General features: G+C 29.7%; 2 protein-coding genes across 3 annotated transcripts; one reads left to right on the top strand and one right to left on the bottom strand.

Moving 5' to 3' along the window:
• Nucleotides 1-2,554: 2,554 nt before the first annotated feature.
• LOC113847487 (rhomboid-like protein 11, chloroplastic) lies at nt 2,555-5,250 on the bottom strand. The gene is given in 7 exon segments (XM_027476632.1): nt 2,555-2,590; nt 2,592-2,720; nt 3,029-3,091; nt 3,173-3,339; nt 3,430-3,470; nt 4,256-4,341; nt 5,095-5,250. Coding segments are annotated over 7 exon segments (678 nt in total).
• Nucleotides 5,251-5,827: 577 nt separating this feature from the next.
• On the top strand, nt 5,828-12,510 carry LOC113846920 (signal peptide peptidase-like). Of its 2 annotated transcripts, none has more exons than XM_027475674.1 (12): nt 5,828-6,008; nt 6,150-6,226; nt 6,766-6,881; nt 6,984-7,135; nt 7,223-7,308; nt 8,651-8,778; nt 9,066-9,116; nt 9,550-9,636; nt 9,743-9,812; nt 10,853-10,989; nt 11,145-11,222; nt 12,143-12,510. In XM_027475674.1, the coding sequence occupies exons 2-12, from the start codon at nt 6,187-6,189 to the stop codon at nt 12,221-12,223; spliced, it is 1,026 nt and encodes a 341-aa protein (XP_027331475.1). In that variant the 5' UTR covers nt 5,828-6,008; nt 6,150-6,186; the 3' UTR covers nt 12,224-12,510. The 2 variants fall into 2 exon arrangements, with proteins under 2 accessions (XP_027331475.1, XP_027331474.1); XM_027475673.1 differs by having other exon boundaries at nt 5,828-6,005; nt 12,143-12,451.
• The last annotated feature ends 4,139 nt before the right edge of the window (nt 12,511-16,649 follow it).

Genomic DNA, 16,649 nt, shown 5'->3' with positions numbered 1-16,649 from the left:
AGATACGAAAACTATTGACTAACTTACACAGACCTAACTTTGTGTTCAAATTCAGAACTGAAAAGAACTTTAAAAGGTCGACCCAAGTTCAATAGAATAAGAACAGAAATGGACATTAAAGAACAACAAAGTCGTGCAAAAAATTGTTCTTATTGTCACACCCTTAGTCACACAAGAAGACATGTCTAAATATCGCTCAAGCTTCTAGTTTCTGCCATTGATTTATGTTGTTATTATTACTTTAAAATTTACTTAATGTTATTTTTAATTTTATGAATGTCATTGCAACTTATAAATTTTTAGTATTTGTAATTTATATTAAATATATAATTATATATAATTTAATAATGTTTATTAATATTAATAATATATTTTTTAAATAAATAATTATATATAAATTTTAATAAAGATTAATATCTCAAAATAAATAAATAAAAAACTTATTATTATTTAATACTTTTATTTATTTTATAAAAATATAAATTAAATAAATTATTATTGTATTTTTTATTTTATAAAAATTTAAAATTAAATAAATTATTATTGTAATTTTATTTTTTTCAAAAATATAATATTAAATAATCAAAAATATAATATTCATATGATTTAAAAAAATCAAAATTATATTAAATAATATAATAAGAAAAACAAAAATATTATTTATTATATTAAATATGTAAAAAAAATTAATAAACATATAAAATAAATATTATTAATATTTATTTTCATTTTCACATAATATAAAAATATAAACATAATTCAAATAGTAAAACTTATTTTATTATATATAATTAACAAAATATTTATAAATATTTATTAGAATAACATATTATAAATATTCATTTTAACAAAATATAAATATATAAATATAATTTAAATAATAATATTTATTTTATTATATAAAAATATAAAATAAAATTTGAAGAAAAAAAAAAAACCCAATCCGAAATTCAGTTTCCTGGAAATCGAATTCCAGCTAGACAATTTTGCTACAATAATCAGATTCATTTTGGTAAATATTTCATTGTTAGATCTATTTGTTTATTTCTTTATTTTTTTAATATATTTTTAAAAAAATTGGCAAAATCTTGATCCTAGAAATGTATGAGGAGCAGTTTGGTAGCAAAAATTTCAGTCAGTTGACGTGTCAGATTACGAGTTTGTGATTCGTCCGAATGCCTCCACCTAGGTGAGTCTTGTTAAATCTACCTGCATATTTGCTCTGCTTCTACAACTACAAATAATAATAATAAAAAATCTAGATATGGTAGAAAAAATAAAACCCTAATCCAAAATAGTCATCAAATCTCACAATCCATTTCTTTCTTTATTGACCTCTCTGATATGCAACGAGCAAGAATATTTTCAGGGAATACTTGTGTTGTTGTTCCTAATCGCTCCTGCATTTTGCTTTATTGGGCTATATATATATATTCACACCTTTGTTCTTCATCTTTGTACAGGACAACATTATTACCATCCATCAAACATTTTTTGCCAAAGCACTGGAGTGAAGAACTTATAATCTGGCATTTTCCATATATTTGTTGTATGTCATGTGCATTCATCCTTTATTTCCCCATACTCTTACAGTGAAATCTATCTCTTGACTGTGGTATCAAAAGTTATATCTTTCCTGCCATCTTTTAGGCATTGATTACTTCCTGCAATTTGGTTATATGACGAACCTATGAAATATTGATATTCTTACCTGACTGGAGAGAGTCTATTAGTTGATTGCATCCTCAGAATTTTGACAAATGTCCTCTTTTGTTTACTGACTTTATTTGTGGCAACTACATGTACTTTTTTTTTTCAATTAAAAGACCTGTAGGAACTACTAGATATAGATTTTTCTTAATTGGGTAATTTGAGGATAAAAAATTTCTTGTCAGTCTATCTTTAAATGTTAGGGGAAATTTCTAAACTTCAGAGTATTTAACTGTTAAATTTGTTGGGTATTAAAAAATGTAGAGTACTTTTTCCGTTAACTGAAGACGTGTCGCAGAAGACAAGTGGGGTAGTCTTAGTTCTTAACTTCTGATGTATGGTTCAATTTTTAAGGTGGTGGATGAGCCTTATTACATATGGAAGAACAAGAGTTATACACGGCATTAGTTTCAAGCCGGTACCATGCCTATTTGCACATTACATCTACAACTATATGCAATTGCTCAAGTGATCTTTAATTGAGTACATTTATTTTTTAAAATATGCAACAGCATGTTTGGTTTGCGATTTTATATCAAACTCAATTGTAGTGTATAATCCATGTAATCCACCTTTCCTGGTAGAATAAAAGCTTGATTGTTGTTGCAATAGCATGTCTGAGTATAAAATTTATGCAACACTACTCTTCACTATATGTAATTCTATAGACATTAAATAAACTTAAACAGAACCTTTGTCAATTAAAGACTGCAGTAAGCGTTCTTGACAATTCCCTTACAATTGATATATTCTTTTTATTTAGACGCTGATTTGAAATATTGGTTGAGCAAAGGTACATATACATCTGTAGTTTGGCCTGTTTTCTCGAACTAGAAGTGAATTATCAAACTGAAGGATCAGGAGGAACTTTGCTAATTGCTAAGGAGCCAAACCAAAAGCACAACAACAAGAGCACCAGATAGATGTGCAATATGATTGACACTTCGCAATGGGTAGCCTCCACGAAAGGTTCTTGATAATGATGTTGAAGCTTGGGCTGCTTCCATGACCTGTGAACAGATCAATAACGGAGGGCACTAAAACTACTTGTTGAGCATAACCCAAATAACAATACATCCAAAAGATGAGCGCTTATAGCTTTTGAAACAAAATATATCAACGATTGATAACAACATGAAGACATCAAATCACATAGGAAATCATTTACGTTAACATATTATGATACTGGACGGACAAAGCAAACGTAACAATATGATGTTAGTTGCCAGTATCTCTGTAAAAGGTCTTTCTGTTTTCATTGTAGCAAGTAGCAAGTTTTGGAAAATAAGTTCTATACTCATTTGTTACTCATGCTCACCTTCTCTATGACAAACTGACCCAATATAAGCACTTCAAGAATCTTCCTCCAATCCCAGGACATCTGTATCAAGTTAAAGTAAAACTGCAAGAACTTGGTAGAACAACTGCAAACAGAAGAACTTTAGAATACAATTCCAGGTACCTTTACAAAAACACTGATAGTAAACAACCCAAAAACAGCACCGGAAGCTCCAACAGAAACTGCATTTCTTGGTAAAACCAACCATGAAACAAGGTTTGCTCCAACACCTGTAAGAATGTAAGAAAGCCACAAAGCAGAGTTCCCTTCCTCTTCTTCAACAAGCTTTCCTCTTGTGAAAACAACAAAATAACAACATCTCAAGCATCAATCCCATAACTCACCTACCAGAAAGAAGAGCAGTCACATCACAGCCTTACCAAAAATGTACAAGAAGAATAGGTTGCTAGAAAGATGCTTCCTGAACAAGTTGAAGAATAGTCAGATTGTAAAATGAGATGATAATAATAAATAAGTTCACAAAATAAATAGATAAAAAGAGCTTCCAGTCTTCCACATCAAGGATTCTGTGCTAGGAAGCACATATGTGACACAGAACACATATACAATACAACACGGATATAGGAATACATATTTTAAAAATCATAGGATATAACAAAGCTATATTTAATAAAATATATAAAACTAACATAAAACACAAAATCATAAATCAAACAAGATAATTGATGTTTTAAAGTGATTATTGCAGAAATAGTAAAATGCTTCAATTTATCTAATTATTGTGGTATTCTCATTTGTATTGGCATAAAAGGTTAAAAAAGAAAATACATGAAATGCAGCTAAGAGTAATGTAAAACATGACTAAAACATTAGTTTGTACTGTCCATACTTTTCTTGTTCATATACAATGTAAATCTTAGAAAGAAAATAACACAACTGTAATGTGTGGTACCGGACTAGGAGTAAAGCATATTCAAATGCAGTTCATGCTAGAAGAAGAAGAAGAAGAAGAAGAGAGAGAGAGAGAAGATTTTGACTCCAAAATTATGTCATTTCTCAATGATCACATGTACAATTGTATCGCTCTTATATATGTGGCTCAAATTGATTCTATTCTAACCAATGTTATAGCAAAATGTTGTTGCTAGCAGAGTTAACTAATTTCTCAACTGTCACAATTAACTCCACTTTTCTTCATAACAATAACAACTGTGCAAAATAGAAACGAGGGAGGAGGACACTCACCAATTAGCGTGACAAAATGTTGCTGTGACAAACTGGTACCAAGCGGGCCAATTGTGGTACAAGTACAAAGCCTTGATGCTGTTAACCTTGCAAAATATAAAAGGATGCATCATGCAAGGAAATCTGAATCTGAAACAACCCTGATTATGTCATGTCACTTTTCTTTTACACCCCATGAACAAGAGCTCCTCTTCTACTTCTTTTTATTTTTTTACCTCTTTCATCCTTTCTTTCTCATCACTCATTAATTTATCACTTTTGAGATATGGGTACTTCATTTTAACAGACAAACCTATACTCAGTATTTAGTATGTACCAAGTATTGGTATACATTAAGTACCCTTAAGTAATTATCAAAATTATTTTAAAGATATATATATGATTTGAGGACGGTTTTAATAAAAGTAAGTGTTCCTTGGAGTATAGCAAGATGCCATAGATATTAGTTAGATCATTTTTCCCTAAGGAAAAAAACAAACTTTTAGGTAAATTGAGAGTTTTTTTTTTTTTTTTTCACATTTCTCTCAATTTCCCTATGTTTATTTCTCTGTTTAATCAAACTCATTTTCCATGTAAAATATATTAATATTTTACATTATTCATTAACATGACTAAAAATAATGTTAGCCATCTAATACTTTGAATTCTTTAAAATTTTCATATTCTATACGGTATTCTTGGTACATCATCGTTTATAACATTTTTTTCAACGGTAGTAAAAAAAAGGGGTAACGTGAAATGAAGAATCGAACATTTTCATGCTGAAATGGGGACAAAACAGTAAAAACAGGTTCTCAGGTTTCACATTGGTAAATAGAGAAGAAGAATAACAAAATTACCTGAAAAAAATGGTGAGCGACGAATATGGCAATGTTGAGGAGAATGAGCCAGAATATGCCGTTGACTCGTTTCTCGGGTTTCCCCATTTGGTGTTCGGGTTTCCCGAGTTCTAGCTGCGACATAATATCTATAACCAAAAGGTTCTTAAACGACATGAGAGATGAATGAGAAGGTGTTTAGAAAATGCCGAGGTTGGCCAAAACAACGTAAACGGAGCGCGTTTTATAGAATGAAAGAGGGTGGAGGAAAGGTGGAGGAAGTGCCTAATTTGTTGGTGGTTGCATGGTAAGTACGTAAGTGTGTGTGTCTCTGGGTGACTCTGTCTCCTTATGTTTATATTTTCAGCTTTTTATATTATAATTATTTAATAGTGTGATCTGTGGTTCTGGCGGCTTATTTAAAGTATAAAAATAAGCCTTCCTTTTTGTTTTCAGAATCACTCACTCTCCCAAACATAACTTGGAACAGAAGAAAGGGTGAAAGGGTGGGTGTGTCAATGTGAGAGAGTTTTTATATTATTTAGTAGTGAGAAGAAAGGGTGCGAGTGTGAGTGAGTGTGTGTGTGAGTGGAGTGTGAGGAGCAGTTTGGTAGGGAAAATTTCCGTAAGCTGACGTGGCAAATTACGAGTTTGTGATTCGTCCGAATGCCTCCACCTACGTGGGGCCTGTTAAATCTACCTGCACATTTGCTCTGCTTTTACAACTACAAATAATAATAATAATAATAATAAATAATAAATAAATAAAGGAAAAAGAATCTGGATATGATAGAAAACATAAAACCCTAATCCAAAATAGTCGTCAAATTTCACAATCCATTTCTTTCTTTATTGATCTCTCCGATCTGCAACGAGCGGGGATCTTTTTAGGGAGTACTTGTGTTGTTCCTGCATTTTGCTTTTCTAAAGAGGAGGTTTCTTTCAGTGCCTAGAAAAATAGAATGGATAAATTAATTAATTTTTAAATTTTTTTTTTCTTTCTTTTGTGAAATTCATTTCTAGTTTATCAACGATGGGTTTTTGATTTATGCAATTGGCGTTGTTTCTGATCGCAGGGGGAGGCTATATTTTGTAAGGTTTTTTGTTAGAAAGATGAAAAGCACGGAGAGAATTGCCAATTTGGCTTTAGCGGGTTTGTTTCTATTGTTTGGTTCTTGTTGGTTAATTTTCTCTTGCTTTCCTGCTTCAGTAATAGATTTTTTGTTCTCCTTCTTCTGTTATTTATTTATTTATTTATTTAATTAATTAAAAGAAAACTTAGGTGGATATTAATTTGGCGAGTAATATATGCTTAATGTGGAATTCATTTGTAATGTGCAAGGTGGCTGAAATTACACTTGGGTATTTTAGTGCAACGTGATTGCTATATTCTCTTATGTTACGGTTTAAAATAAAGGGCTTTGAACGTTAATGTGATCAGCTGTGAGCTTGAGTGAGTGGAAAAGTGATTGTCGTACTGCTGGATTTAAGAGAGTATGCAGATTAGATGGTTGTGCTGTTGTGCGTTCGTATTTTCCATGAGTAAAGTTAAAAGCAAGTAATGTTTGTATTATACCTTTTGAGTTCTTTGGTGTCTTAAGTTTAATGTGTCAGATAGTGGGAAAGTGGGATCCGTTTTTTGTTCCTGAATTCTTTTGTTGATAACCACCATTTTGTTATCTCTTGTGGCAGGTTTAACCTTAGCACCTCTTGTTGTGAAAGTAGATTCAAATGTAAATGTTATCTTGACTGCTTGCCTCACTGTATATGTGGGATGCTATCGTTCTGTCAAACCAACTCCGCCTTCTGTAAGTAATAGCTTTTATGCTCATTCTATTTTGTGTTGCTCTTTCCAAGTCTCAAGGGTCAAGTTTTGACTTCTCTGAATCATGTTGCATATAATGATGCAGGAGACGATGTCCAATGAACATGCCATGCGTTTTCCCATTGTTGGGAGTGCAATGTTGTTATCACTTTTCTTGCTCTTCAAGTTTCTATCTAAGGACTTGGTCAATGCTGTGCTCACAGGCTACTTCTTTTTACTTGGGATTGTTGCTCTGTCGTATGTTCTTTTCGTTGGGCCATATATATATATATATATATATAATCATGTTTTCTGTTCACACCTTTGTTCTTCATCTTTGTACAGGGCAACATTATTACCATCCATCAAACGTTTTTTGCCAAAGCACTGGAGAGAAGAACTCATAGTCTGGCATTTTCCATATCTTCGCTGTACGTCATGTGCATTCCTCCTTTATTTCTCCATACTCTTACAGTAAAATTTATCTCTTGACTGTGGTATCAAAAGTTATATCTTTCCTGCCATCTTTTAGGCATTGATAACTTCTGCAATTTGGTTATACGACGAACCTATGAAATATTGATATTCTTACCTGACTGGAGAGTCTGTTAGTTGATTGTATCCTCAGAATTTTGACAAATGTCCTCTTTTGTTTTCTGGTTGAGTTACTGACTTTATTTGTGGCAACCACATGTACTTGAATTTTATTTTTTTTTCAACTAAAAGACCTGTAGGAGCTACTAAATATGGATTTTTCTTAATTGGGTAATTTGAGGATAGAAAATTTCTTATTAATCTATCTTTAAATGTTAGGGGAAATTTGTAAACTTCAGAGTATTTAACTGTTAAATTTGATGACAGAAATTATAAATTCATGTTTGCACACCCTTCCTGTTTTTGTTTCTCTTTATTTATATTTTTTGGCACTCTTGTTCTTTGTTAAGAGACAAAGCATACTATGATCTTCTACAATGCATTTTTGCATCATAGACTGTAATTTTGTTCTTACTTTTATATTGGTAGCATTTTCATGTTCTGGTACTCTTACCAATTTGTCATATTATGAGTTTGGACTCAACTCTTCCCTATGTGCTTTGTATCATGGAAATTGAATTTTTTCTTTTTTTAGTTTTTTAACTACTTGCTTAAAATTATTATTATGGAAATTCTACTTGTGTACATAATTGAATTTTAACTATCCTCTAAATGGGAATAAGAAATTGGACTATGTAGATTAGAGAATGCTAAATGTGTAACCTTATGGATTCCACGTGGTCTTGTTATGACAGTTTGTTGTGGTCCTTGTGGATTCATTTTCTGATCATCATAATATTGGGCTAGTTGGTTCTTGGCTTCTAGCTACTAACTTTTTTGTTTTCAATTTTGTTGGACTTGTAGAATTCTATAGGGTAGGGGTTGCATGAAATTTTCATTCTATTAATACATAGTGTACTGATTGGGGAGCGATAACTCTGCAATGATGCAATGTATTGCTTGACTTCTATATTCTGGGCATCTCAGCTAATGTGATATTATGACTATTAGGTGTGTTCATGGTTTTTCTTCCTTTTCTGACCAAACATCTGATGCTTGATTAGCTGTGTTGCTAATTTCCAAAGGAGCAACTTTTTTTTTTAAAATCATGATATCATTATCCCATTGTGCCAAAGCATTTCCGTTATACCTGTTTTGCTGTTCGCACTTGATCTAGTTGACATTAACTTGCTTCTATCATGCAGAATGATATTTTTCATTACACCCTTTCTTACACAGCTTTGGAGATTGAGTTTACAAAGTCACAGATCATTGCTGCAATCCCTGGAACCTTTTTTTGTGTGTGGTATGCTTTGCAGAAGCATTGGCTAGCAAATAATATTTTGGGTCTTGCTTTCTGTATACAGGTTTACTGCTTAACTTCTTACCTACAACTATTTGTCTGAATTTCACTTTCCTGATTAAAAAGATTGCCTTTTTAGAACTGTTATGGTTAGTTTTTTTTTATTACCATCTCTTGATTGTCTTGCATAATCTGAACCAGAAGATGGCCTAAATAATTAATAGTCATAGCACATTCCTAAGAGAATAGAATTGAGAAAAGAAACTGACATTATCAGTCAATAAATGTTTTGGTACTCAGTCAAACAGTAAGCAGTGAAATGACCCATGACTCAATATTTAATATTCACAGGGAATTGAAATGCTATCTCTTGGGTCATTCAAGACTGGTGCTATTCTCTTGGTAAGTATTTTTGTTTCTTTCTTTAATCATGGTTATGGTGCTTAAAGCCCTTATGCTTTAATTTTAGTCACAACGTTTTCAACTTAGTGTTTTCTAGATCACCAAACTTTGGCTCTAAACATACCAAGCTGTTTTATATTCTCTCATGCGTTAAAGAAATGTGGTTTTAACAATTTTTCTTTTTTGGGTAAAAGTACCTTAATTTTGCTGACTTGCCTCCCTCCCTCCCTTTGTGTTCCCAATTTGTTTATATCCTTTCAGTTAATATTGCTCTAATTTGAAAGGATATATGTTTCACCTTGCAGATATAGTTTTGTCTTTGTTGTGATATAATTAAGTAAATGTTTGTATTGTGTTTTTCATTGATTTTTTTTTTTTTTTTGTCTATACGGTCTTTGAAGTTTGAATAATATCCATTATTGTGTTTTTGCAGGTTGGACTCTTTTTTTATGACATTTTCTGGGTGTTCTTCACTCCAGTGATGGTCAGTGTTGCAAAATCATTTGATGCTCCAATAAAGGTTAAACTTAGTGAAATGATTTTTTCCCCATCTTCGTACAAAGTTTAATAATATCCAGTACACTATTCCTTTCCTTCTAATATTAATTATTTCAATTGTTTGGCAGCTTTTGTTCCCCACAGCAGATTCTGCAAGGCCATTTTCAATGCTTGGGCTTGGTGACATTGTTATCCCTGGTAGGTTGAATCTTTTATGATGATGTATTTTCCTGTAATGTTGACCACCCTTTTGTGAGTTGTAATATTAATGTCTTGATACGTACTACTTAGTAATATTTTGTCGGATTCTACAAGGATATGGTAGGAATATTTAGAGGATAAAGCTGTCCTCCAATAATGAGTCAAGAAAGAGGGATGTAAAATGCTATGACTGTAAAGTTTAGAAGTTTTCAGAATGTTGGTAAAGCAATTAGCCTCATTATCCATCGATTTTGAGGAGATCCATAAATTAGTTTGAGAGGGAATGAGGAATGGTTTCTCTCACATTCCCTTTCCCTCCATAAACATTTAAACTCCAAGCTTTGTCTCACTACATGGGGTCTGTTAAAATCTTTACCAGGTGAGGAATTTATTTCCTTTTCATCGTTTCTCTTCAATCCCTAAATTTACTTTTATTTATACTAATAACTATGTTAGGTGCTAGTACCTCCATTACAAGCTCAAATTGGTCTACAATTAGACTAACAACCAAATATTTATTATCTTCTAACACACTTATTGAACTACTTGACACTTGCTGTCTATAAGACCATTTGATCTTGACACTTCTATCTCATTTCTATTCAAAATATTTTTCTTTCATATTTTCCAACTTATATGCTTCACATTTGCAGAATTTGTCATGCAGAGATTTAACTATGTTTTGGCCAACTACAGATAAAGTGTTTATGAACTACTCTCTTCAATGTGCATATTTGTAGCTGAATAGCTGGTTTATTGTTATGCCTATAAACATAAATGATAATTTGAAGTGGTTTCTCATGCAAAGATAGATGCAACATTAAGTTTTGCTGAGGACCGAGTCTCTTTCAGTTATTATTATGCTATAACTTAAAATTAGAGTGAGGGAAAAAAATTCTTCTTTGCTTTGGAGGGTTCTTTGATATGTCAGAAAATGTATTATAAAAGATGTTTGTTCTTTTAGAAATTGGGATTGTATATGATTGTTGTCAGTTGATAATTCTATATTTATTACTCTATGTACATTTTCCTTTCAGGTATCTTTGTAGCATTGGCCTTGCGGTTTGATGTTTCTAGAGGAAAACAGCCTCTGTATTTCAAGAGTGCATTTTTAGGATACACTGTTGGCTTGGCCCTAACAATAGTTGTGATGAACTGGTTTCAAGCTGCTCAGGTGATTGGATCTGTAGTTCCATTTTATGACGGGATTTTACTGTATTGTTATATTCACTACAAATATATGGCTGGTCGGACATGTGAAAGTTTAGGTTTTGCAATTGGTCTTCTCTATTAAGTATTTTTTTCCTTTTCTTTCTATCCTTGTTTCAGCCAGCTCTTTTATATATTGTACCTGCTGTAATTGGGTTTTTGGCTGCTCATTGCATATGGAATGCCGAAGTCAAACAGGTTTGTTTCACTTCCTAATTTACATTTTTTATGTTTTTGTATCAATGTTAATCCATCTTTGCTCATCTAATTTGATTACACAATTTCTTTTACTTAAATATAACATGTCATTTTCAGATTGTAACCATGAATAATTTACAAGAATTTAAATTTGAGCGACCGTTTATTTCTCCAGCTGTAAACAATAAAGCGCCACTTCATTGTAACAGCTAAGGTTTTACACTTGCAATAAAATATTTTAACAATTTTCTAAACATGATGCACCAAATGGATCATTGGTTGTGAAATAAAATTAAATCCTTATAATACTATTTAACATAACTGAAAGGAGTGTATGAGTTTTAATTTGACCCAGTGGCACTGTGAAATTGTTAACATAATCAATACACAGGAAAATGCCCCATTATTGTGGTGAAGTTTTGTCCATGTACTGAAAGCTCTAGCTGTTTTTCAAACATATGGCATCATATGGTTGATCAAAATTATATCTTATAAAATATTTACTAGAATTTACATGTAAATAAAAAAGTGTTTGACTGTTGTTTAATTTCTAGACGATTACATTATTGTGCAACCATTTTTTAAAAATTAGCTTACGAAGGATTCCAGATTTTTTAAATATGAATGAACAGCAGGAAATAAAAGATACATAGATATAGAAAGTAGGCTTTGTTAACTGCTTTTTTCTAAATGTAACCTGTCTGCTTTGATCAGTCAGTTCCAAAAGGTGTGCCTTATACTCCATAGTACTATTACCTCAGGTAGCAATTAGTATTAAATGATTTGTTAGTTAGTGGAGACGTGGTTGTGTTGCGTCATTTGCATGCTAGAACTCTGAGGCAGGATTTATGCCTGCCTTACGAGCTTTCCAAATGTGGCTTAGCTATGGTGTAACTACTTTTTACGTTGTTTCAACTCAGTTACTGGAGTTTGATGAGTCGAAGACTGCGAAATCATCTCAAGAGGAGAGTGACCCCAAATCTGACAAAAAGGTTGAATAAGTTGAAGCCCTTTCAATATACCTTTTAGAGTCATAGAAGAAGCGCTTGATTTTCTAGGAGCCCCATTACCTGTAATGCTAAAGTATTCAGCAGCAACCTCTGTAAAGATTTTGTTTGAGAAAAATAATTAGTCTTACTTTCAGTGTAGGAATTTGCATTCGCTTCTGTAGTTTGTTTTCATGGTAAACTATTTTTGCTGTGAAAAAAAAAACAAGTTTGCGGAGAGGAACGCATGCTTGTTTGTTTTTTCATTTGTATGACTGGTGATGCTTCTTAAATCCCTTCTCCTGGAATACTCCTGTCTAACATTGTTGATGATTTTAATAACCGTTGGTTTTAAAAAACTAATGTTAACCACTGAATTTCACATAGATGGCGAAGATTAGAAATTTTTATTTTTTTAAAAAAAAAGATGTTCCATGGTTTTATGTTTTAATTTTGACAATATATGTATTATTCAGGGATTATAATTTAAACCTTGCAAAACGTACTCTTTCACTTGAGTAATGGTGACATCTTTACAGAAACATATATTTGCTTTTTGTATCATGTGACTTTGGATTATAATTTTTTTTAAGCAAATAAACTGAGGTATTTTTTTTTTGTGTGTGCAAAGATTCTTTTCTTCTTTTTATTTTTTTCACAAAAAAGGGGCAGCCTGGTTTATTGAGTTTCTATGTGGGATGTCTTTTTGTTTTTCGGTCAATGTAAGTGATGGATGTCTCACTCTTGTTTTCTTTTGTTGAAGAGATTATCGTAGACCAAAAGTCGAAAGACACTTCCAAAAGTAAAAATGCTAAATCACAAGATTTTCTACGATTTATTTTTAAAATCAAAACTATTTTTAAAAAGTAAATCAAACATGCTCTTAAAATCACATTCTTTTCTCATAAAAAGAAACCCTATTGAGTCCTAGAAAATCAAAATGGTTTTTTTTCCTCCTTTCGGATTAGCACTGAACCTTTATAGTAGAGATGATAAAAATTTTAAATAATGTTGCACAACGGTGTTCCGACAATAAAAAGTTAGCTAATAGAATACTTCAACAGATTCGAATGCCAGAAAGGAATGTGATGTAAAAAAAAGACAGTGACATGAAGGACACGATGGATGGATGAGAAGAAAGATGATTGTAAGATAAAAAGGACTCAGAAAAATATAAAATGGTAGAAAAAAATCAAACAAACTCTCACAAAAGAGGGGAAAATCCACCTATTATGAATAAAAAATCATACAAAGATGAAAAATCTTCATACAGAAGAAGAAGAAAACTCGTAAAGGTGAAAAAGGCTGCAAAAGGGGAAGGAAGCTCTCCAAGTTAGCTTGGTATATATTTTTTGTGGTTAAAAATGTGAGTCTAAAGTAGACATCCTTACCTATCTTTTGCAAGGTTGATCCATGACCAGGATTTGTGACCTAGTCTTTGATTCAATTTCAACTGTTATATCAAGGCTCAATTTCGTTTACATGTATTTATTTATAGCATTGCAATTTTTTTATATAAAATAATAGACTGTGTAGTTTTTTTTTTTTTTTTGGGTAAATAAAGGTTTGGACGGATAAATTTTTAGGTTTAAGATTTAGGGTTTAGAATATGGAATAGATTTTAGTAAGATTTATTTTGGTTTGTATGACAACTTTTAAATATATTAAGCGTATCTTTTAAAATATCTCACAAAATTATTCATAATCCTTCAATTTTTTTTAACAATTTTAAACCATTTTTTAAAAGATTAAGCAGACACTGTAATTTAAATTATTATTTTTATTATTTCTTATATTAGTGAAAAAGTTGCCTCATTAAATACATTTTCTAGGTCTTTCATTACATCCCTCGATTACTACTGTCTTCCCATAAGAAGCGACTAAGGAATAAGAAATTAATAATTTTCTTGATTTCATTCCCATAGTTTCCTTTAAATTAATTATGCATTATTTTATAATTTTAAATATTTTCTTGAATTAATTAACAGCTATATTTGGGTTTTGGATTTTAATCACTTCATTAATCTTTAGTATATAAAAACACATAAGCTTAAATGTGATTTAATTTCTTATAAATACGATTAAATTTAATTTTAGTCCTCTATTTTTTAAAATTAATTTTGAAATATAAACCTTAGAACTTATAAAAATAGATCCTATCAATGTGAAAATCAAAACATTTTGATTATATTAAGATGAAAAAAGTTTTACACGTAGAAAATGAGTTGCCGTGATAATTATATTGAATCTGCATAATAGCTCATGATTCTAGCTAGCAAGGTCTCATGAGTCACAAGAGAGGGTTATGTTGGCTCCTTGAGCAAGCATGCATATGGTGGATCTCAACGACGTGTTCTTGTTAAAATTGAACTGAATCTGAATTCCTAATTATCAGCAAGATTAGAGTCACTAAAAGCTGACAAAAATTGTTTATTTTTTAGCAATTTATTTTTGTGTCCTTCTATTATATGCTAGAAATTGAAAATTCACAATCAATGACTTGCAATTAAAATTGGAAGGTCTCAAGTTGATGCTCATTTGGACAAATCAAATTCAAATTTGATTAATATAAAAAATTGGATGTGCTACAGTGATGAAGAGATACTCATAATCGTTTTTCAGAGTTATCAATAATGGCTTGTATTTTTGTGAGCTTTCCTATTACTACTATTGACCGAGTCTACGTTTAGAATTGGCTTACTTGTTTTAAACAAGTATCGAAATTACATTTTTTTTTTAAATGGTAATATTTTTTAGTTTAAATTTAATTATCATCTTATTTTTAATTACAATCATTTGTATAAATTTTTTGTTTTTGACAGGTAGATGAAGATGTTCATGAGGACGTTGAATCAAGAGTGAATGGGACAATTGGTCATTTATTTTGTGTGTGAACACTATCTTCTGATAATGATATGTGAATTATTTTCTTGAATAATTGTGTTTGGTGCATTATTTTGTAAACTATTTTCTTGTAGTTTGATTGTGTGGTTACTATTTACTACATAACTATTAAAGATTGATTTTTTTGCATTTCACGACAGCTATAACGTGTGGATTAATTTGAGTTATTTCTACTTGTTTAATAATTATTTTTTAAACTTGTGATATGAAGATGTTTATATTTATCATTTTTTATTTTTAATATTTAGGCAGGTATTAATGCATTTTTTTTCTTCAGTGATTTTTAACTCATTTAAGCAATTTCTAATAAAAATTTATAATTTTTAAAATTTTAGTTATATTTTATCAATTTTACTTCTATTTAAAGTTAAAATTTATCATTATATTAATTATAGGAAAGTTATAAAAATATAACATTTAACAACAATAAATATAAAAAATATAAAATATTATTTTAAGAAAATTGCAACAATTCTTGCATTAAAAACTATCAAATATTTCTACAAATTAAATTCTAACAAAAAATTTATAAGAATTTATTACAAAATGTATTTATTTAAAGGAACAATCACATATTTAAACCAGAAATTAATTTAAAATTAATTTTTATATATTATTTCTTTATTTAACAACGTAAAATTATTTTTATTAAAATTTATTTGAGTCAACTTTAAACCAAACACATGCAACAAGAACTTCTTTCAATAAAATTCAGTTATAAATTTTTTTTTGAGTGTCTATTATAACTCTAACAGAGTATTTATTTCTATTCTAATTTAAAATATTATAGTTTGAATAATGTCATATTTTTTTTGCTTCAATATTATTAGTTTATTATAAAAATTTTAAAAAAAAATTGAAATGACAGTAACAGTATATTTTGTAAATGCATTCAATCATGCGGCAGGTCTACTTCATCCGCCGACATGCGTGACGTTTTCATGAAACCTGGCCATTAGGACTGGAAAAAAAATCTAGTTTTATAAATTTACATCATAATTACTGTTAAATTAATTTTAAAAATTTAAATTTATGTTAAATTAATTATATTTATGTGATTAATTTAGTATTTTAAATTAATTTTTAAAACTACTTTTTTGTTTAAATTCATATGTATAAAATTATTATTTTATATATTTATTTATTAAATCTCTGTGCTATATTATTTTATTTTTATTACATTTTATAATTAATATTTTTTATTAATCTTAATTTTATAATTAAAATTAAATATTTAAATAATATTTTAAAATATAATTATTATTATATTAAAGATATTAAAATATAAAAAATATTTTTAAATTAATTATTACTATTATTTTTATATTTATGTTTATTTTTAAATTTTTAAAATATTATAACATAATAATTTTATTATTATTTATATTATTAATTTTTATTTTTGTAAGTTTTAATTTAAATTTTCATTATCAACTCCATTTATTAAAAATAATAATAAATATTTTATAAATTTTTATAAAATATAATATAGTTAATAAATATTATTAAAATCTTCTTAAAATATACTAATTTAATG

The sequence above is a fragment of the Abrus precatorius genome, unplaced genomic scaffold, assembly GCF_003935025.1.
Source record: "Abrus precatorius isolate BTA unplaced genomic scaffold, Abrus_2018 Scaffold8, whole genome shotgun sequence".
Taxonomy (NCBI): Eukaryota; Viridiplantae; Streptophyta; class Magnoliopsida; order Fabales; family Fabaceae; genus Abrus; species Abrus precatorius.
The sequence above is the reverse complement of the archived record's forward strand: the minus strand, read 5'-3'. Positions and strand labels throughout refer to the sequence as shown.

Excerpts from the sequence above, each read along its gene's own strand:
- LOC113846920 (XM_027475674.1), top strand. The coding sequence starts at position 6,187 with ATGAAAAGCACGGAGAGAATTGCCAATTTGGCTTTAGCGG. Across the intron at positions 6,882-6,983 it reads TCAAACCAACTCCGCCTTCT|GAGACGATGTCCAATGAACA; the intron begins GTAAGTAATAGC and ends ATAATGATGCAG. Across the intron at positions 7,309-8,650 it reads GCATTTTCCATATCTTCGCT|CTTTGGAGATTGAGTTTACA; the intron begins GTACGTCATGTG and ends TTTCTTACACAG.